The sequence below is a fragment of the Zootoca vivipara genome, chromosome 7, assembly GCF_965207765.1.
Source record: "Zootoca vivipara chromosome 7, rZooViv2.hap1.1, whole genome shotgun sequence".
Taxonomy (NCBI): Eukaryota; Metazoa; Chordata; class Lepidosauria; order Squamata; family Lacertidae; genus Zootoca; species Zootoca vivipara.
The window spans coordinates 55035133-55059001 of record NC_142590.1 but is presented as its reverse complement, the minus strand read 5'-3'; the positions used below and the strand labels follow the sequence as shown (position 1 = coordinate 55059001).

The 23869-nt window shown below is 40.0% G+C and overlaps 1 protein-coding gene across 25 annotated transcripts in view; it reads right to left on the bottom strand.

The window, feature by feature from the left end:
* The window catches only part of NFASC (neurofascin), a 181122-nt gene that overhangs the window by 6419 nt on the left and 150834 nt on the right, over window positions 1-23869 (bottom strand). For 13 of the 25 annotated variants that reach the window (XM_088674299.1, XM_088674288.1, XM_088674289.1 and 10 more), the window contains 2 exons: window positions 6281-6412; window positions 3170-3239 (listed from right to left, as the gene is read on the bottom strand). In XM_088674299.1, coding sequence (XP_088530425.1) covers window positions 3170-3239; window positions 6281-6412 — 202 coding nt within the window. Of the gene's footprint in view, window positions 1-3169; window positions 3240-6280; window positions 6413-14375; window positions 14517-16287; window positions 16477-19142; window positions 19371-23869 lie in introns of all 25 variants that reach the window. The other 12 variants (XM_088674283.1, XM_088674276.1, XM_088674280.1 and 9 more) reach the window with 4 other exon arrangements.

Genomic DNA, 23869 nt, shown 5'->3' with positions numbered 1-23869 from the left:
AAAGCATATTAGACATGCTTCTATGAAGGTAGGAAGAGAACCAATAAAGAAAGCATGTCAGCACATATCCTGTCCACCTTTCAAGCACTAATAGTAACTTTTCCCCTGGACGGCTCAATTCCTTGTGAATTATAAGCAGCTAACGACTTAAGTCAGCTACCTTTGCTTCTGACTCCTTATGGGATGTGTAATTTTTCTAACACCCTGCATTAACACTCTGGTTAATTGTAAAAAGAAGGAGGGGAATGGTGATTTTTATCTACAGGAGGGGAAAAAACCAGTTGTTAAAGCACTGTGCCTTCAAAGTGCCCAGCTTGCACATCATGAGTAATCATAGTTAATGGTTTACTGTGAATGCAAATATCACTCCTCTCCTCTAGTCTAGGGGTGGGGAATTGGATCCAGACTGCAGGCCAGCTCTTTATCTTCCCCACTTCCCATGGGCAAGGTTTAACAGGTAGATGAGGTCATGCAGTGCGTGCTGCATAGAAGCCTCTACCATCAGCTGATGGGGCTTCCAAGTACCATGCAAGCACTGACGATCAGCTGATTGTAAGGGCTTCAAAGTGACACACACAGCTCTCTACAAGCATCACAAATGTTGGGGCTTATTATGAGCCTCACTAGGGGTTTTTCAGGTCCTGCTGATTGGGAGTGTCGACAAAGCTGTTTCTGGCCCAGCGATGCCTTTACCTGCTCCACCTCTGGTGCCACTTATGACTTCTGGTGGAGGGCAGCTAGGCATGGCTTGGTCAAAACAAAATGAGGTTTCCCACAGCTGCTCTAGACAGTGGGAGCAACAAGCCACGATCTCTGTCTCAGCATTGTGCCTGACTGGGAACTGTAGTTTGCTATGCTGAAACAAAACATGGTTGTTAAGACAAATTTTGGCTTAACACCCTGGTTTGTTTGGAAACAAACCACAATCGCTACTTCAGACATAACCTTAACCCAGGTATTAAGGTTTGTTATGCCTGCTGCCTACAAGGGATGAGCGAAACGGAACCCTTCTGTGCATTTGATGGTTTAATGGATTGCTATGATGTGGAAATTCTGCCAATGTGTGCGCATGAGGAGCTTAATAACAAAGCCATGGCATGTAACACACTGACTGCTTCTGCAAAATGAGCATTCAGTTATAAAATCAAAGTTCTTGATGGGTTACATCATTCATTCACACCATGCTGTTTTGTCCTGTTGCCTTATTATTACAGTATCTGTCTCTTTATTTTCAATTTGTTTACATGTTGTGCATTAGGAAATTTTCTTTCAGATTTATGCAGAATTCTAGACTAAACTTTTATTCTCACAATGGTTTTCTTGGTCAAGAATTGGTGATTCTCAAATTCTCCCGATATGCTTCATCTACACGCTTTCATTTATTCAATAGAGTAAGTAATGCCTGATAGGATAGTCAATTAACCAGTGTTAATCATAGTTTTTATTCTGGGTTCATTAGCTTGGAGAGTTCATAATCATCAGTATGGTTTGGAATAATAAACTCACTAAGAGAACTTTAGAATAGAGGGCATGGGTTGGAAACCAACCCACTACTTACAAGAACAAGACAGTGCTTAAAGTTTCATGGGGTGACAAATTGGAGTGTAAACCATATCGTCTAAATGTCTAGTGATGTTTGCAAATGCTCAACCTTCAAATAACCCCTCCATTTTAGATTTGCTTATATGGTTTTATGCTGAAAGATGTATGCATGGTACTTCTTTCAAAGTTCTGCAGGGAACCGTTCAAGCAGCTTGCTATTCATGACACCAGTTCTTGCTCTTCATCATTTCAAATCAAGCCCTTTGTATTTCTTTCAAATAATTCTGGAAACTCTGGAGGATTTCGTGGGAGTTCAGTTCAAAATCAACTATATCTGAGCAGAGGGTCTACCATTAGGCAGGGTGAACCAACCACCTCAGGCAGTAAATTTGGGGTGTCATGAAAGGGCAACAAAGTGTTCATTATTTAGTTGGTTATTATTGTATCCTTACTGCCAGGAAGCAGGGAGAATTGATTGTGGGGTTTTCAGGTGCCAAAATAATTTGGGTGGCCTCACGAACTATACACCTTGACTTCTTGGTGGTGGTACAACATTTTCTGTTCTGCCTCAGGCAGCAAAAGGTGTTGGGCTGGCTGAATCTGAGTAAATCATCCTGGTTGCTTAAAAGCACTAAGCAAGCACAGATGTACAAAGAGCACGTGTGCTCTAAGTCACATAGATTAACAAAATGCTAACCGTGTTACCTGTTTCAGTGCCTTGGAAGCAAGGGGGAAACAAATGTAAAACTTGAACGCAGGACCCATCTGTGAACAGCCAAAGAAAACACCTTGCTTTGGGAAGCTGAGATAAAAAATGGCTGATGTCCATAAAAGGTTGCCTTTGAGTTTCATAGAGGGGTGGTTGTAGTGGCACATGGCCCCCACTACAACAGTCAAGAGAGGTGGATTTGCTAGGCTGTACAGAGACTATCAACAAAATGAGATTGTCTGAGATCCTATAGAAAAGGATGGAATATGGAGCCCATCACAGGCTTTTTGGAGAAAATGTGTTTATTTTTCTCTACAGTCTGAGCAAGGTTGGGTTAACCTGTTTCTGGGCAGGGTCAGTTGCTGGAAAACCCTGAAATGCCTCTCTGAATAATCTGGTGTGTGTGTGAGAGACCAAACAAATTGCTTCCATCTCTCCCATAGCATCTAGCTTTCTATCTGCTGTGGTGGTGCTAATGAACACTCTATTATCTTTCCAATCCATCATGTAGTGCAGATTTCCTGGGACTGTACCATTTCAGACTAGACGTGAAGCACTGCGCATCTGAATGCCCCTGTCCCCACTATCTGCACATACAATACTAGCACAAACATAGGCTAGGACTCTGTTCCTCATGTGCTAAGTTTCCAGAGAAATTTTGATGTGAGAAAAAAAATCTCTTATCTGCAGCCTGAAATGGTACAGATATAGGAATAGCGTATCATGTGCAGATCAACACCTTTTTCTTTTGCAGAGATCTTTGAGACATAATGGGAGAACCAAGGGTGGTATAAAATGCACATTTATGGGAATGTGATACCTTGATGACTATTGAACTGACAAAGTTGTTCTTTGGAATAGGTGGGGTAGAGGGCAAAAAAACAAATGCCTATCACACATGCCAAGCAGGAAACATACCTGTAATCAAATGACCCATTATCTACCTTCTGGTCATCAGGGTCCAGGGGTACATCTTTATTTTCTCGCACTGTGAATACAATATGCAAATAAGAATAAGAAGAAGCACACATCTTATTTTCATGTATTCATGGCTGCAATCCTAAACACACTTACGGGACTTGCTTCTGAGTTGAGTGGGGACGGGGGAGCAATCCACCAAACTCTGATTCCAAAGCAGACGTTCACATTTTGATCTGGGCAAATCACGATTTCAGAATGAGGGCTGTGGGCCTGCTTCTGTTCTCCTGAAAGTGTGTCCTGATCTTTAAACTTGTAGAAATGGTTAATCCAGCCACCCTTGGCCTGGAGCAGCTAGTGCTTTGAATGCAATAGAATGCAAGTCCCTCTGGGAGCAATGGGATTTGATGAGGCTCCATCATTCTCACGAAGAAATGTATGGAAAAAACACACTGCTGCCCCCAGAATTCACATGGACCCTTCACCTCTCTCAAACATTTTTCTGCTGTTTGTACATGGATGTTTAATGTTTTTCTTTTTAAAACTCTACACTGAAATGGGATTGGGGGGGGGGGACTTAAGTCTCATCCCCATGCAGTATTGGATCAAATGTTAAGGTGTCCATCCATTCCTAGGGCTGAGGACACCTGTTTAGGATTGTGCTGCTAGTCTACCAGCATTTGCCATTTTGTAGGTGGTCAGGAATTTAGGCTGAAAATGGATGAGAAGGATCTGAAGAAATAACTGACATTGAGGTGGTTTTGCTGTTGGCAAATGTATGTGCAAAGTCATTTTTGATTGCTTCCACGCTTTTAATCTCCAAAATATAATACACATAAATCCCAGGCTGAGCAAGATTCTGATTCAAGTTCTCTTTCAAATCTTGTCTCCTGCCATTGAAGTAATCATTATTATTTCCTGCATCACAAATGCTTGGCTCAAAACTGTCACGCTAGTTGCATGCTGAACAGAGCGCAACAAATAAATTGATGTTGCTATATTGTGAGTAGTAAGGGAGGCATTTCCTGTGCATATGGCATTTAGAATTGTTGGGAAATTGTCCCATGAGCTTAGAGCAAGACAAAATACAAGCTGATGTGCCTTATTTTTAGAACTGCTGCTCTAGTATTATTTGGATGCAGTCCTTAAAAAGCCGACATTTGCCGACTACTATCATGCAGTGTGATATCCGGTAAATAATAAAACAGAAGAAAGTAGTAGTAAAAGATTATGGCTTGGAAGTGTTTCCTAAACCACAGCTATTGTAACGTACAAAGAATATTTCTAGGACTGACCATACTCGTCCTAACTGTATACCCTTGGGGTACTCTTAACTGCATTTTATAGAGATATTTAGCACTCTGCTATCTTACTTTGAAACAAGGATCTCTAGGCAAACCAAGCCAGGTATACTATTTTGCAACAAGTGTGCATGTGTGCATGCACGCGTGTACACACACACACACACACACACACACACACACACACACACTGGTTCACCCTTAATTGACTAGAATGTGGGATTGCTCCCTAAATACAGTGGCCAGATACACCAGACAACTTGTATTACAAGCCAGCATGACAAGCTTTTCAGTGCCATATGAGAACCTTCCTATTTATGCCAAGGCAATTTGGATTGTGTGGGTGGCTTTTGGAACTGTATTCTATTCTTGCTTTTAGCTTCTTGAATTTTTGTTCTCTCCTCTTGCGTTTTGTTACACTTATTTGTTGGTTTTAAATTGTATTTATATGTCGTGTGAATGAATTCTATTCACACTTTCATACAGCACCTTGGAATCTTTTTGATGAACAGTGGAATAAATTAAAACCAACCAGTTAACTTCATCCCAAAATCACATAGACCCTTTCTACTGGTGAATGTATTCTTAAATTACGTACCACACTTCCTTTATGCTTGAAGAGACCCGTGAAAAAGTAAGTAATTTTTGCAAGGGACAGTGGGACAAGTGAAAGAAACACAAGTACATCTATCAGCTGAAAAATGTGAGTAAATTTCAAATACCTCTTCCAGCAAATTAAAAAAAGGGGGGGAGGGACTTATATCCTGTTATGTGATTGCCTCTCACCTCCAGATACAGCATAGTCAAAATCTGTATGGTACTTCTCTTCCCCCCTCACTATGGTTAGTGGGTGTCAGGAGTCAGTGCAATTATGATATAGAAAACCGTGCAGGAAGAAAGGATTAAGAACTCACTGTCCTAATGCAGCTCCTTAATTAAAAAAAAAACCCTCTTGCATATATGCCCATAAATAATATGGTTTTGGTCTTTCTTTTAAGGAAACTGGACATGGATGCCCCATGTCATGTCTCTTTTGGACCTTGGCATAATAAACAAACACCATCCCATGTATTTTAGGTAGGGCATTATTTCCTTTTGGACTAAGGAAACAGATAATTGTTTCTGTATAGCTTGCTTGTCATTCTTGTCACGCACTGCAGCTTGATGTTAGAAGCCGCCTGCCACAATCCTTATGTGTACTTAAGGGTCTAGCACAAAACCTTCTTGCACACAAGACCTTATTAGATCCTGGGAGAGAACACAGTAGTCATCGCACAACCATAGTATGCAGTCCAAGCAGGTCCTGAGAGAGGTGTTTTACCCCATAGCCCTTCCTCCTCCTTTGAAAAAGAAAAGTATCAATTCATTCCCCCCTGGAGAAAGTCCCTTTGCAAATACAGAATGAGTAAAGACACTTATCTGTACGCGAGGTCAAATCCCAACAAAAGTCATGGGGTGAGGCTTCACTTCCTACCTAGCTGGAAGTCCTCTTGCATTGCCTTTAATGAGATTAATTCTTTTCAGTGCCACGGCTGCTAAAAAACTGTAGGACTAAATCCTTCCAGTGGGAAGCCTATGATCAGTGCTATTTTTCTAGAAAAAGAGGTGCTGGAACTCACCGTGAACATCTCCCTTGTTCTCTTATAATGGCAATGGCACCCACGTAAGAGGTGCCAGAACTGAGTTCCAATGAGTTCCGGCTGGAAAAAGCACTGGGTGATTATTATGATCAGACCATCTATCTAGATTTGGGAATAAATACTTCAAACCCAACAACAAAGCTACACCAGTTGATAGCTGTTTCTCTTACCTGGATATTTCCCTCCTCTGCTTCTCTTAATGAAGCAAACTATCAGCAGAATCAGGACCAGGAGAGCGATGGCACACATCAGTCCAATAAACCAGCCCTGAGTTGCAATGTCCCCTTGGTTCTTGTTATAGGCTAGTAGGAGAAGTTGAAAGGAAAAAAAAGTTAAGAAGAAATAGAATTGATCCACATAGTGATGAAAAATGAAAATAGCAAGCAAAAGCTATTAGATGCTCCCTGCCCCACCCATTCCCAACCTTCGCATTTGAGGACTTCCCAAATTGGCCTGGTTTGGATGCCACATGAAACCACAGTTAAAATGGAATAATGGTTAATGTAAAAGAGCAGTTCATGCTGCTCAAAAGTGCCTATTGTGACCGGAGAAGAAGCAAATCAAAGTGTGGTTTTGTATTATAGGTGAACCAGCAGTTGTGATTTGTTTCTCTCCAAACCAAGCATGGAAGCTAAGGTTTGTTCTTTGCTTAATAATAATAATAATAATAATAATAATAATAATACCCTGCCCATCTGGCTGGGTTTCCCTAGCCACTCTGGGCGGCTCCCAACAGAGGACTAAAAACAGAATAAAACTTCAAACACTAAAAACTTCCCTAAACAGGGCTGCCTTCAGATGCTTTCTAAAAGTCAGGTAGTTGTTTATTTCCTTGACATCTGATGGGAGGGCGTTACACAGGGTGGGCGCCACTACTGAGAAGGCCCTCTGCCTGGTTTTGCTCATGGGCTGCATTCACATTGCAGTTTATTCTGTTTCCCTAACTGTTTATTTCCACATTACATTTGAACTTTTACACCACATAAAAGCAACTTCCAGAAATATACTAGAATATAGTGCAAATTTAGTGTTTATTTTCATGTTATTTGCAAATGGATTTTTTTTATGGAAACAAGCAACATAGAAATGAGTGCTAAAGTTGTGCTATATTCTGATATATTTGTGGAAGTGGCTTTTATGTAACATGAAAACTCAAATATAATGCGGAAATGATCAGTTAGGGAAATACTGAGAAAATGGAATAAAGTGTCATGTGACTGCAGCCATGGTTTCTTTGGGGGAAACAAACCATAGCACTGGTTCACATAGAAGACAAAGGTAGCCTCTGGTTTGTTTCCTCCTTGACACACCAAAGGAAGGAGCAGAGGGAGGGCGTGCAATACAGACATGCGCCAGCACACTGCTCATTCACATAAAGCACCTGTTTAATTTTAACTATGGTTTAACATGTACAAACCAGGTCTCTCTGTGTGGGATTTTTTTGGATTTGAGACATCAGATTGGGCATTTTTATTTTCCAAATGCATCACAGCCCAAGTTCGAACAGTGACAATTCAGATCCAATGGTAGCAGTGAAGGCAAAGGATAACACAGGTGGGCACAGCAGACTTGGGCAGAGAAATAAATATATGGTATTGCCTAACAAAGGAGGGTTATATAAAATGGGGGGTGGGGGAGCAGAAGAAGCTGGGTAACAGATTTGATTCATGGTAATGGAAAATATTGTAGGTGGTACCTCAAAAGAGGATGCAAAGTTCTCCAAGGAGCAACCAAGGATTCATATTTATCTGGTACATAGCTAGAACAAACAAGTACAAAAGGCTTCCTAACACATTATTCAGTGTCCTGAAAACCACAGAGAACACGAGAGACTGAGGCCTGCCCAGGCTTGTTCCAGCTTGTGTACAATGCATATTAAGTAATGGTTTATAGCATGATGTGTTTTTGCAAAACACCCTCCCAGAACCTTGACTAGAAACCATGGGACAAATGGAAGAAATCGTGGGATGAGCCCTAAGTTATGCTCATTAATTTCAATGAGTTTACTCTGAGTAAGACTTAGTTGAATACCACTCGAAGCTTATGTGACTTACCAACTATGATGGTAGTATATTTCTTCTACCGGTAAATTATTTTGCGAAAAAGGAAAACACACACATCTAACTGACCTAATTATTATAATATTGCACAGAACCCGGTACTCTGTTGAATTTTAAGTAAGTGTTATTAGTGACATATGACAAGTGAAACAGAGTCAGTCTTAAATTAGCAGCAATTCAATGAAGTCAACTCCTAGCTTATATAGCACTTTATTTTTCTTGGGCCAAGTTTGAGTACCTAATGCAAAAACTTGTGCATTTCAAACTTCGCAAAAAAGCAGAGCTCATCAAGACTGTATGCACACTTCATTATAGGAATGATTCACTCAGAGAAACTGTGAAAGGGTTTAATGGTTGGATTCATGACTTTAAAATCAATGGTAATTTTTCCTCCTTGTGAATCAAACTGGAATTGCGCTATTAAACCATAACCTAATGGCTTTATCAGAACACCAGTAGGAAGTAACATGTATAAGCAGCTTTCAAGTTATTGACAATAAATTAAAAATATCCTGAATAGCACTAATGGAAGATTATCACAGCCACGCGGAGTTGAAGTTCTGCCAACAGTATAATGAAGATACACTCTATATTCGTAGCCAACAGACCTTTCTCAGACTCTCTCTGGGTTTTCTCACATTAAGTGCTCGATTCCACAATACTTACTTACAACAGAAGTTTGATCATAGGAGGACATGCAAATGTATTAAAGAAGACCTCTCTTTTAATTCCACCCAAATAAGTGAATATAAGTTATTTTTGTTCCCCAGCCCCCCTAAAATCAGAATCAGATTGTCTTCAAAGCTGGGAATGAATTATAAAAAATGTGCATTTGGCATCAGGATCTTTGGGGCAAAGGCCCAAACTCACATGATACTAGGGCCCATGAACATTTAGGCCCCAGAGCCATCTTTCTTACATATAATTAGGTAAAAGTGTTGTCATGCTGTGGTTTGCTTGGCCACAGATAGGGAGCACTGCAAAAAAAATTATGATGAGTGGCAGTGGATGGGAAGTCCAGGCAAGCCATAGAAGGGCAGGCAGAACTTACTGCAGCCTTGCACTGCCCCCCTCCACTGACTCTACTACTTTCCAGGTTGACTTACACACAATATTTTTACTTCCCTCCCAACCTTTTAGCCCATCATTGGAAGTGTAGACTCCTGCTTAAAGTTTCTGTGCCCTCCCCCCTCAACTGTCATGTTCCAAGGCTGAACCTTTGACCCTCTTGTGCAAAACTGCCAGAATATTCCCTAGTACGTACTTTTAACCTTCATGTGAGCTTTTGAGCCTCTAAAGCAGGCATCCCCAACATCCAGATGTTTTTGGCTACAACTCCCATGATCCCTAGCTTACAGGACCAGTGGTCAGGGATGATGGGAATTGTAGTCCAAAACATCTGGAGGGCCGAAGTCTGGGGATGCCTGCTCTAAAGCAAAAGCTATCATTGGACAAGTTTTAACAGGAAACCCAAACTCAAAATGTTTGAAAGGCCTATTCTCAGGGGCAACTACTGATTTCCTGTTACGTTCATATCATTTGAGGAATCTACCACTACATCATTATGATGTTTTTTTCAAAAGGTATGAGCAATTTTAATTGACTCAAAAGTGCCAGGTGCCCCATTGGCCTTTGTGCTTTGACATTCTCCCTGTTCACTACTGGCAGTTGATTTGCCATGCATCCCCTTTTCCTGTTAAAAGCACTACTGTGGGAGAAAAGTCCACTTTGAAGCTATTCTAATGGAAGGAGCAAGACACTAATTGCATGGACTTCAGAATTGCATTAGGCTAAATGAAACTACAGGCTTGACATAGAGGGAATAGAATTATACTGGAGGCTTTTGAAACAAATGGTGATTCAATTAACGATGCTAACATATAAAAGCTTTCAATAGAATAGAAGGAAGATAGGAAAGGCAAATATCAGATCGCGCGATATATAGAATGAAAGGGGGGGGAGTACAATATACAAGTATACTTTTGATACAATAATGATTAAAAAAATCCTCCAATCCAACGTATTCACAGAACCATGTCCAAATCTAATGGGCAATGTCAAAATGATACAACGGCACACACCAAATGTAGTTGTTCTGTCCTCCTTAAACTTACATTTCATTTGCAAACAGCCCAATCCTGTTTTGCAAAGCCAAAGTGCTTTCACCAGATTTCTTACAGCCATTGGTATGAGGCAACAGTTTCTAAACTTGATACAGCCTTGCTTTGGCTATGTACTGGACGAAAAATGATCTTCCCATGCTTTTAGAGGGAAGTAAAAGAGGATGCCATAGGACAGAGCAGAGAACCTTTCTTTAGCTCAGTGGGCCAGATCCTTATCAGGGCCGGTCTCACAGGCCAAATTTGACAGGTGGGTGACACTATCTGCCAATTAAATGACATAAATATGATGTCACATGATTGACAGGTGGACACGGCCATGCACCTGTAAAAGTCCCCCAGGCAGCTTTGCAACTCTCCTTCTACTCCTCATTTAAACTCCTAATGCTGGATGTTAGGGTGAGCACGGGGAGCTTTGCAAAGGCTTTAAAGCAACCCCTGTGTTCCTCACCGAGTGTCCAAAAAATAGAAGACAGGCCTAAATGTACATTCCCAATATTGAATGTAACTTCATTGTACTCAAGGTGGTGACATGTGAATGTGACCTAGGCCAAAAAGTCCTTGGCAGATAACAGGAATCCACACCCACTTTGCAGTTGGCTACGGTTTTTATGGATTGGCCTTGCTGGCCTCTGCCAGCCTCCTTCTGGGCTCCACCTATAGAGAGACATCAGTGATGCATTGCATTTTGCATATAATAGCTTGTCAAGACAGCGCCACACACTTATGACATTTTACATCTATACTTACTGTACTTTTAACGGGGCAATGAAGGTTAATATTATTTTTCCATCCAGGTATATTTGTGTAACATTAAATATCACTCACTGCACGGTAAAGTTTTGTTCTAATTAACCAAAACTGAGCAAAAGAAATAATGTAGTAAAACTGCAGGTGTAGGGCTACTTGGTTGGTGCAATTTCTACTTAGAAATATAAGCTGCCGTCTCCAGAAGAGTGACTTTCAAAATAACCTAAAGAAAAAGGACAGCGCTTTCGTCTCACAGGTATTAATGATGGAACATGATAGTAAGCTCTGATCTATCACATCAGAAGCAGCCAGCCTGGAAGAGAAAAGGAATGAAAATACAAGAGGCACTAAAAGAAAGCAAGGGAGGTCACTAAAATAGTGTAGCTTTGGCAGTCACCTGGGATACATCAGAGGAGGAAAGCATAGATCCTGGAAATCTTCCATTACTGTATCTTGAGATACAGAAAATGTACTCTTTTAATGCACAAAATGCACATGGAACACACACACACACACACACACACACACACACACACACACACAAACATACAACAAAAAGCAAATCTATCAGCACTGATCCAATGTACCCAATTATGGCAAGGAGCAAGAACTGTGTTATTCTCTTGTATTTTTTTTGGTTGCTGTAGCTAGGTTTGCCAAGCAAAAATAAACTAAAATATTTAGCACAATATATGTTGCATTTTGCATTTATTTGTAAACCACAACACATTCTGTGTAAATCAAGGTTTACACCGCTCTCAATACCCAGTTTCCTGGGGAAAACACCACCAAATTTCAGTGAGATAGCACTACTAATGAATTATGTTAGGGTTACATTTTCAATGTATCCCTCCCCAGCTGGGAGGCATTTCATCTGCAGCACAGAAGATGATCTCACACTCTACACACATACGTAACTATGTACAAACTGATACTGGACTGAAGAAAAAATAAAGTTCCCCAAGATCAAATAGATGGTTCTCTCGGGTTCTGTCTATTAACAGGAAGGATGTACTGCTCCAGCTGCTGGACTGCTAAAACTGTATGCAATTTGAGCAAATACTTACCAATGCATGCAAAGGAACTGTTGCTCAAGCATTTATATAAAAGCTACTAGTCCTCATGATGGCTATACAGAATCTGCATATTCAGGGGCAACACGCTTCAGTGTACCAGTTTCTGGAGATCAACGGTTGGAGAAGGCTATTGCCTCCATGTCCTGCTTGTGAGCTTTCCAGCAGCTTCTGGCTGAACACCTTGGAAGCAGGATGAGAATCTTTCCACTCACACCAGTGCAACTATGAAGGTCAGCAGTGTTACCTACTGCTCAACAACAAAAGTTAATTGTTTCTGACATAACAACCAAGTTGTCGAGGGACTTGGGGCAGGCAGGCAGAAATTGCTTCGGGGAATATATATGAACTGTGGGCCACTGGTTAGTTACCCGTGGTAGATTTAAAAATATTGCATTTTTCATTTGTTTTCACATGTTTTCAGACTAGGTTAGCAATTTCTTTCCACCATTTGTCTATATGCCACCATAAACTATATCATTTTAGAGTTAAAAGAAAAACCTTGCTTAAATTGTGTGGACATTTTGCTTACAGCTTTTGACACATTGCATAAAGCTTTCTACAGAATGACCTTCCGATTCTTTCCACTCAGCACACATTTCAGCTATTTCTCACATGGAAACTACTTCTCTAATTACCTGCATTGACAAAAGGAGCTTTTATTATGGACACAAGAAGAAATCTGGGATATGATAATGTTTGATTAAGCTTCACCATGACTGAAGCTGATTGTTTGAAAGCTACCTAAAATTCTGAAACCAGAGGTCAGAAATGTGAATGCATAAACTAAAATCTACTAAAGTTTGACTGGTTCCATGCTGCAACCCTATAGCACTACCAGGCAGTACTGGAAACAGATCTAAAAGGAGGTTCCACACAGTATTTAATATTGTGTTATACCATCCAGGAATGTCTTTTACCATGGTCAATATCCTTTATGTTTATTCACAAGCAAGTCCTGTTCAGCAAAGGCTCTTTTCAATGATAATTAAAAGCTTCCTGCTTGGGGTTGTAGCCATTTTATTGCTTCATATTCAGTGGTGCTGAAGGATTACTGAATTGGCCCTTAATTTCCTTTTTTTTTTTTAAAAAAAAATATTTTTATTAATTTTCCAATTAAAACCAATTATATCACATTCAATATTTCAAATTATACACATATATATATCAATCAAACCGAATGTTATGCCAAATCATCTAAAAAAATTTTTATTTGGGTTCCCATGCTTCAAGAAATTGGGAATTCCTCGCAACTGTCCACTGCCGTCTTTTTTCTAAAGTTCAAATCGTCCTCCAAGTTCATAATAATCCAGATCTTCCCCTTAATTTCCTCATCTGTAAGCTTCCTTCCATTTTTTTTAAATGGTGAAATGGAAAACAGGAAGCTTCGGGTAAAGATGAAGTAACCCTGAAAGATGTCAATAGCAATTGTCTACATTAGACAGGCTGGCAATGCAATTGCGTTTTTATTGCCACTCCCCCAACTGAAAAAACAAAACAAAACCCCTTGGGAAACACAAAAAAGCTACTGGAATACATTGACCTAATGATGTTCATTTGAATTCTTCATAAAACTGAGGGGCTAGCATAGAAGCAACCTATACAAGGCACTTTTGAGACACACAGATAGGATATAAGGCAATATTCTGTAAAGGTAAATTGCTACAATTCTCAGACTGTGACTTCATTTGAAATTATGAGTATGCCACATAGCTCTGTGAATGTCTTGCAGACAAATCCACCACATTATAATATCTAAAATCTGTTCCATGAATACCCAGACATAAAGCCAATCACAAATTCACATGTGCTCATGCAACAGCTGGCAGCATGTTAATGAGCAGTGCACACGCACACAAAGGGAAACATGAATGCGCAGATAGCAAACACATAGCCTGTAGCATTTTCCTTAACAATAGTGTTTATTATTAAGTCTAGATGGAAAACCAAGAGCCTCTGCCTTTTTTATAGATATCTTCCAAAAACAAGATTGTTTCATTAAAAAAAAGTTATGCCAAGATTCCCCCCCCCTGTGTTTGTTTTAGCAGAACACAGTCTAAAGAACCTCGTTAAGAGAGGATACATTTCACTTTGGTACTTGTATAATAAGGGCAGAGTGCACATTGTCAGTGAAGAGATGGATGACATTTTCTCCATGCATGGCATAATTCCTCCATCTGCAGCAGCACGCAAAGGCAGTAAGGCTTGGAATGGAACGTGCCTCCAAAATGCAGCACATTGTGGGGCTGAACCCCATCTCACCTGGACTTGTCTGAAAGGTTACGTTCGAGCTGATAGTATCATTCCCCTTGAGAAAAACCCGCACTATGTACTTCTCCCCAGGAGTCAGGTCAACCAGCTCCAGAAAGCCTTTGGCAGGGGAAGATTTCACTGTTTTGTTACCTGAGAAACAGAAACTTCATATCAAAGGCAGCTAGCAGGAAATGCAGATTACTGTGTAGGCAAACATCACTAATGCCAGGTCCAGCTACTGACTCGACACATGTCCCTGCTGATGACACCACTGACTAACACAGAGTGAACACCCAGAGTTTCTGGCACCATCAGTTCAAAGTTGAAGGGCTCATTTACAGAAGCTCACTCCACTTGTACGTAGGAGAATTATATTTTCCAGACATCATTTAAACTAACGGAGCACCCGCTTTGGCATCGTAAGGCAGCCAGCAACCAGATGGAAGCTTATCACATTACTGGTTCAGCGATTTTGCATAAAACTAGAAGTGAAAAAACAAAAAACAAAAACAGAAAAAGAGGGAAATTCTGACTTGGAACAGAAAGCGACTGGCATAGGCCTTTTGCAACTCACAAGTGCCAGATGTGTCGAATCAATAACAACAGCAACTCTTTCTCTGGCAGCATGCTTTTGATGCATTAGAATTGCCTTTTCTGAATTAACCGCAACACATTTTGCAAAAGATGTCGAAAAAGTCACTTCTAAACTCTTATTAAGAGCATGCACACAGATCACAATGCTAAATTATATTAAAGGTACACTGCTAAAAGCATTCAAACATAAAGTGAATAAAAAGAACCCTGTTTGCAAACTCCAGTGTGGGTATCCTATGAAATTGCAACTATTCCAATACTTCAGGAGTTTTGGAAGTGCTTGGATGCTGTGTTAACTTAACCTTAGCAAATCATTAGGCATGGAAGTCCCTAACCTGCAATGTCACAGAAGTGTATGAATCTACAAATATACTTTTGCTAGCAATGGTTAGGTTAATGAGAGCACCAGGCCTGATAATTGAAATCACTGGAGTCCTTTAAGAAAATCCAAGCAGCTGGTTTTGACAAACCTAATTTATCAAAGTACTCCAAAACTGGAAGCATGAGAAGCTTCCCAAAGAAAAGAAGATTCCCTTCCTCACTCTGTGACAATACAGCAGCCAGCTGAGTGGAATACACAGGAATCCTCCAAATCATATCCACACAATGGGTGTAACATTGACTGCTTACTATTTAATCATGCTAGATGCAATTTCCTAAAGGGTCAGTTCTTGATTACTTAATTTAAAAGAACTAAACACAATACTATATTAATAATTTTATGGAACCGACACCTAGAACAGGACTTGGCCCAGCAAACTAAAAACCAAGGAAAGCATGTCTAGGGCACATATATAACTTGCCCCCAAAGCTATAAGGTTGACATTCAATGTTTAATTCTTTGGCCAGCACATAACTACTTAAAAACTGCAGGTAGCATGCCAGCAGGAAGTAGAGTGAGGTATGAACGACTTGAAAACAAAATGTATGTAGATAACTAATTATAAATCTCCAACTAAAACAAAATGTGACCATTACTATTAACCCCCAAATTATTTGCTATAGATGGGATCTATAGATTTTTGTATCTATTTCTGCTTGCTTCATTCTACAGCACTTACAGCCATCACAGATTCACTTAGGGCAGTGTTTTTTAAAAAGCAGGTCCCTTTTAGGATGTGTTATTCTGAATCCTCCACTGAAAGGAGATGGCAGTCATTGTGTTTAAGAGGACAGCAACATAAAACACAGTGTCAATATAATCAGAAGGACAAGTTAAATGCCATGCGTTTGGTTCCACCCCCCCCCCCAAAAAACCCTCCATGCACAAATTAAGCAGTACAATTAGTTACACTATAATGAACATTGCATGAAAGGTCCATTAAACCTCTGAGAGATGACAGAATCTCTGGTGACATTAAGGACCCTGCAGAATTCTCGAGCTCCCAATGCTTACTGTTGATATACTCAACCACAAACTCAGTTTCAGGATCAAACGTGTGGTTCCAGGTGATGTTTGCCCAGTTACTGTTAGGTGAAGCTTTTACATCCCAGATAGGCTGCTTTGCACCACCAGCTGGCGAACAGGTTAGAACAGAGGTTAGTAAACTGGATTATGAACAGAGAGATGCATTCTAACTGCATGCCCAGACTTAAATTAATTGTTATCCTTAGAAGCAAATGTAGGGTTGCCAGACTCAATAGAGGACAGGACTTCTGTGCCTTTAATTGCCCTGCTCTCTTTTGAGTCTGGAAACCTTAAAGAGAAAACCAGCAGACCCTTTGCTTGGAAATTAAACAAAGGGTCTGCTGGTTTCTCTTTAAGGTTTCCAAACTCAAAAGAGAGCAGGGCAATTAAAGGCACAGAAGTCCTGTCTTCTAATGAGTCTGGCAACCCTAAGCAAATGCAGAGCATGCTCCTTCTGCCCACCCCCACCAGGTATAGCACACAACAGATTGTGGATGCTTCAAAATTACTGTACCTCACATAACACAAACAAAAAACATTGCAAAGCCATTTCAATTCATATGTCACTTTAGTAAAGAGAATAACTTTTTTTGGTATATCTAAATATATCCTTTGAAACAGCAAGGTTTGCATATAAATTACATATAAAAATGTACACCTGGATATATGCCCATGCTAATACTCTCTTCAGACCTAGCCATTCTCTAGTGCAGCCTTGATCAACCTGGTGCTCCCTAGATGTTTTGGACTATTACCAAAGGTGAGGGAGTTGTAGTCAAAAACATCTAGAGGGCACCAGGTTGGTGAAGGTTGTCGTTGCATCAGCAAATTGAGAGGTACAACATTTTCAAAATGGCCAAGGATACAGACATCAATCTTTCTGCCAAATTATCTTGGAAGCAGGATAATGGCCCAAGATGGACATCGTGTGTCCATACATCTATAAGAGCAGAAATCACCTTTGGAATTTTAGTGCCACAAATTAATGAGCCACTTGCCTGTCAAAAGCAACACTCTACAGGGCAGGGTCAACTCAGCTGCCTAATTCTTACAGTGCAGTGCAAAAGGTTACGTTCCCAGCCCTAATGCAGATTCCTACTTTGCAGGATTATAGACACCCCACATAGGAGCTCCTGATGGTCTACGTAACTAGACAGGCAGAGGTTTATTGATGATGATCTGCTTCAACATTGCACCAAACCAAGGTGAAATTCATTGCCAATTTTCACTGTTTTAAAACTGAGGAAATACTGGAAAGCAAAATGTTCTTGTCACCATTCTGGATAGTGGGTAACAGAATTAGCTGTTTTTAGGTCAAGTTAGTTTGTGACAACATCAGTTTAACTGGCTTCAATCCATTAGTTTAGAAACTCTGGCTATTGCATTAGGCTTCAAGTCTATACATACTTACCTGCGGGTAAGTCCCACTGAATTCAGTTGGAGTAAGTTCCATTGAACTCAGTGGGACTTACTTCTGAATAGACACGCAGAGAATTGTTCTATTACTTATTATAACATGATAAAGTGAAAACAGTTCAATATATCTTTGACATGAGAGCACATTCTTCAACAGTAAATACAGCCACTTTATGACTTTACGTCTTTACAAAAAGCTATTTCTAACAATAACAGTTCAGTTTTAAAAATGTCTATAATTTCATATCTTGATCCATCAATTACCACTGCATGCTCATTCATGCAACATTTAGTTTTGAGCCACAGCTGAGAAATCCTTGCATCAATAAATTGCAAGCCAGGCACCAAGTTCATATGCCTATGCTTAGAATATACATGAACATTCCCATTGACTGCAATGAGACTTCATGCATGCAAGAAATTTGAAGCTGGGCTTAATCAGAACTACTTGAGTTTGCTTTAACTTCTCTTCAGGAGTATAAATTTACTGCAAACATGAGATACTACATGGTTGTTTTTTTAAGTGGCTAAGCAAAATGAGGCATTGTGCCTCAGTGCAGTCAGAGACCTTTTTCTGGATGTGTTCCTATTGCAGATTGATGTATTTATATGCAGTAGATGTGGACTTGGTTAAAAATCTGTGCCAGTAAGTTTGACACATGCTGCATTTTTCATACAGGGCAACAAGATCAAGTTCTCTTTGCTTTTCAATTTTACTTCATTTAAAGGTTTTTCACATTTAAAAATATTTGCACGGTGATATTTGCATGGTGTTTCCTCCCACCTAAGATGAAAGTTTGGATGTGCACATAATTTGTTGGTAGGGACCTACATGATCTCTCTGCAGCAGCCCTAAGAAGCAGTTCTCTTAGGCAAAGATATATATTTTTTAACACTAAAAAGCATCATATGGTATTCGCCAAGTCCCATAATGAAACAGATGCATTAATTAATGCAAACACTGCTTTTACTACATTGTAGGGATGACAGCCAATTTAGCCCACTAAGTTTTGTTATAGTATATTTGCTGTACCTGCTTCTCCTAGCTTACAGAAAGCAAGGAAAACTCTTGTGTTATACATGTGCATAAACAAGGCTGACCTGTCTCTCTGAAGAGCAAATTAATCTAAAGTAACTTTATCACGGCAACATACTGAGACCCTGAATGCACAATTCAAGGATTACTTTTCATTTGCTGCTAATCTTTTTTCACAGCACGGAGAAACTCTACGTGTTGGATGGTTTTAAAAGCAACCATACCTTGATGTTAAGCCTGTATTACAGGCTTCAAAAAAACCTGACAAGATCCAGGTATGGATTGGACGACTAATAGAAAAGGAAAGATGAAAACACAGTACCAGAATCCTCTACTGGGATACCTATTGTGCTAGCAATAATTGTGGTGATGGCTGCTTCTGTGGTGGTTGGAGCTTCTGTGGTGGTTGGAGCTTCTGTAGTGGTTGGAGCTTCTGTTGTTGTCGTGGTTGTGGTGGTAGCTTCTGTGGTGGTTGTGATAGTAGTAGCTTCGGTGGTGGTGGTGGTGGCCACAATGGTAGTAGGGCTGATGGTTGTTGGAGAGATTACAACTGGGAGAAGGAAGTGTAAAAACTACATTTTGAAAAGTATTTATATTTTCCAGTTCTTTGGCTTTGTCATTCCCTGAAGCTAGGCGCGCATGCAAGATATGGCAAAGTGGATCAAGAGACACACACACACACAAACACAAAACATACAATTCAGGGACAAAAAGAACTAAGCAATCTGCGAAGAGGACAACAAAGCCTGAGTTTCTCTTTCTTTCCTTGGTGCACATTTGACTAACAACAGTTAATGCAATTCAGCTGCAGAGTGGGCAGGTGTGGGAGAGTCCTGGAATCCGTCAAATAAAGGCGCATGCAAAAACCTTCTGTAGGCAAGTGCACTGTAAACATATGGGCAAAGCAGCAGAAAGTGGGAGGCATTGGCTCAAAACAAATACTTGCCCACAAACATGCTATTTGTTTTTAGGTTCCATTCACTGACTGAACAGACTGCTTCTCTTGGTTGTGAGAGCATTAGGGCACTCCAGCCCCTGCGGACAGCAAATATAGGCTTAACTGGATTGAAAAGCAAGCAAATGCATACATATCTCCGTGAGATAACATGAGAATGGGCCCGACTTCTCAAAACGAAGGAACTTGTATGATACAGCAAGTAAAGTTTTCCTCCCTCGACACTGAAATAGGAAACTTCAAGAAACAATGCAGAACAAGAAACTGTAATCCAGCCTTTTAACATTAAGAGTAAGACATGTGGAAACCACAAACAATGAACTTAACTTCTAAGTGGTTTTTTAAAAAAACATTCTTAACCTACTACGTTTAAAACATAGCTATTTTAAGACTCAGTGGGTTGCCAAATAATACATCTATAGAAAATCCACAATACAGTTTCACATGTGAATGCACTTATAATGTGATCCTGTATATATCTGGGCCTTACTCCTAGGTAAACTGATCACAGCTTTAGCTCATGAACATGTGTTTGCTTTTCAAACAAATATAAGAAATAAATACAAATAGCCTTTATGTATCCTTCTGAATATTTCTGATATTTCCTATGGTGGCTTCCTGCTACTGGAAAGCTCTCCCCAGGGGGTTCACCTGGAACCTTCGTTACCTATCTTTAGTTGCCAGGCAAAAACGTTCCTATTTTCCCAAGTCTTTGGTTAATTAAACAATCTATGGCCTTTTAAAGTGTGCATGGGGTAGTTATTCTTTTTGTTTCTTATTATGGTACAGTGGTGCCTCGCAAGACGAATTTAATTCGTTCTGTGAGTCAATTCGTTTTGCGAAAAATGCGTCTACCGAATCCCATAGGAATGCATTGAAATTTTTTTAAAAATTTTTTGCCCATAGGAACGCATTAATTGAATTTCAATGCATTCCTATGGGAAACCGTGATTCGCTAGATGAATTTTTCACAAAAAGAATTCGTCTAGCAAGGCAACCTCTGCTTGAAAAATCTCTTCGCTAAGCGAAAAATTCATCTTACAGGGCATTTGTCTAGCGAGGCACCACTGTATGTATTTTTTTGTTTTTATATTGTAAACCACCCCGTGATCTTTGGATGAAGGGCGGTATAGAAATTTTATAAATAACAATAAGAGTAAGAACTCTTATAATGTGGGACTTAGCTCAGGGTTAAAATACTAAAGTAGGGAAGGGAAGAAGATTATCCCATTTCTTTCAAATCAAAAGGTTTTCCATATTATTCAAAAGCACTAGGTTTTGATAATTTTTTGGCAGGAAGCATATTGTGCTAAATGGGCATCAGTAAGGTAAATCCTATTCTCTTAAAAATGACAGAATTTGGCCTTAAGCAGGCAAGTCACCTTTAAACAGACAATTAGATTTTAAAACTCTTAGAAAAATAGAATGATCCAATTTGTTGTGGACCAGGCAGAGCAAAAATTAAATTAACAGCACACACCCTGAACTGTAGCTAAGGCATTTCTCAGTTGACAGCTTTCTGACAATAGAATTTTGTGCAGATAATACATTTCCCCTACTTTTAAGCTCTGAAGCAACATGAAATACTTATCACACAGATTCTCACACCTTGCAAATTTCAAATTATTTCTTTTAGATGAGGTTGGACTTCAAACTGAAGCCCATTCCCACACGCCAATCCCCACATTGTGTTAGTTAAAAAACCCAACAACCCTAGTTGTTGTAGAATTACACACACATGCTGTAAAATATATATACCACTAGAAATCATTGTAATGTTCCTGTAGATAAGGAACAGTTTTAAGCTGATCTGCTTACTACAGCATCAGTGCTGTATACTTGCTCTATCTGTTTAAGATTTTTGGCAGAGCAAGCTGAAAATGGAATTCAAGGCATTTTTTAGTCTTGCCTGAATTCTCCCGGGGGGTCAGGACCTGAATCCCCAAAAGGATATGAATGGGAAGAGAAATAGTGCTTTTGGTTAATAACATTGTAAATGGACTCTTTGTTAGCGAATTCTAGATGAAATAAGATGGTCTGGGTTAAGACCAGAGGTCAGGCTACATTATGAAAATGGACCTTCCTGACTGCAGAAAGTCTTACTAGCCATTTTGGCTTTGTTATATTGCTCTCTCTGCAAAATGTCTCTGAAAACCCTTGGCTGGTTTGTTGTAGTACAGATTGCTTCTGAAATTTAAACACATGCTAGAAAGAAGCTCAGCTACTGGGTAGTGCTCTACCTAAAAAACCTGCTGCACACTTTGATGGCTTTTGTTGGTTTGCTTTTGTAAAAATTAATATCAGAATATTTAACGCTGGAACTTTAAGCATAGCCCACTTAGTGATCTAATCCTACAGAATACTAGGTTTTTGTCACTCTCATAATGTGGAAAGATTACAGCTGCAAGCTTCAATCAACTAACCCAGGGATGTGAAATCAGCTAAAGCTTTAATGACAAACTAAAAATCTGCACAAGCTGGGCCAAGAAGAAACAGACACCTCACACGGGGAGTCGTGAATGCTTCAGTAATGTGCAACATACCAGTTCTCCCCTCCCTTCACTAATTTGGACTAAACAGATTTTGCTCCCCCCCCCCAGCCTCATTCCAGTTTGTATCTGGGAGGCAAACTATAGCTTCCAAGGAACAAACCGCTAACAGTGCTCAATTGAAATCAGTGGGCAAGATTCACCTAACAAACCCCACCAGCAGAAGCCCTGTGTAAGGACTTCCACTTGCACAATGGGGCTCCCTCCCCCCTTCCACGGTACCCCCCCAAAAAAAATTGGTTGGGGTTTATACCTCAGAAGAAGTCCCAGAATAGTGCCTTGGGGGAGAAGACAAGGCAGGGGGAAGAGGGAGCCCGACTGCACATCAAATTCCACTCAGTACGTCTTTTAAACCTAGATCTTGCATAAAAAACTGATAGGCCATGAACTTAAGTTTTCCCTCTAAGCCATGTTGTATCTGATGACTTGCTGCAATAGGGAAAATTCCATATTCTCAATTTCCTGTTTTTTTAAAAATGAATGCCAAATTGGTGCGCTTTTAATTCTAAACGATCTAATGTAGCTTTCATTTGTTACACTTCCAAACTCTCAACACATGACTGAAAGTGTCCTTTTCCTTCACCCCAAGTCTGACTTCCCAGTCACAAGAAGCCAAACAAGGCTCTAAATCTTGAGGATTTCATTGCTGTTAACAGTCTTGCCATCTCTCAAAGTTCACTATATATAATGAGTTGGCTTAAGTGCCTCTTTCATCATCTAGCTTTTCACCTCCTCTGGGTCCATGGGGGTCAGACGCTTGATATTCTCCACCAGAGTGAGGGTTGGAAAATTACTCCAGCGTTAAAACGAAAACACACGTTCTCGTGAATTTCTATAACAAATGAGGTTTTGGAGCGAAAGATTAATTAAATACACTTGAGATAATCACAAAAGCTGTCTGGGCTACAAACGACTCCCCTGCTGCAGAAGAACCAAGATATGCCTCCCCCCACCCCAAGCACTTGCAGGTTCACCGAGGTGGACACACATATGGTCTTTTGTCTTTGAAGGAGTTTGAACAGAAGATGCATGACACCAAAAAAGAACCACTACATAAAATCAGAGACCAATGAAAATCATCACCCTATACAGGTAATCTTCCTGCTGCTTTTGTCCAACAACGTAATGGGTGTAAAAGAAATGAAGACACCAAGCAGCCAACAATACTATCTATATTGCAGGATCTTCATAAACATCACAGCAGATGCCACAGCGATAGCATTTCATACCTTCATGCAAAAGCACAGCAAATGAAATAAAGCCACTTTAAAGTGCGTAAGATCTGTCAAACAACACTGAAGAAAAACCCAGAGAAAGTGCATTATATAACCAAGGAGCTCAAGTTTAGGAAAACTAGCATGTATACTTTATAGAATATGACAGAGAGAAAAGTGGAAGGGTCTTTTGGCGCCTTTCTGCACTTACCATTAAAGTGGTAGAGTTGTTAGGTTTGGGGCACTTTTTGGCCACACAACATTGGCATTATTAAGCTAGTATTCAGGAATAATGTACTAAAGAAGCTGCCCTTTCTTGTGCTGCCTAATA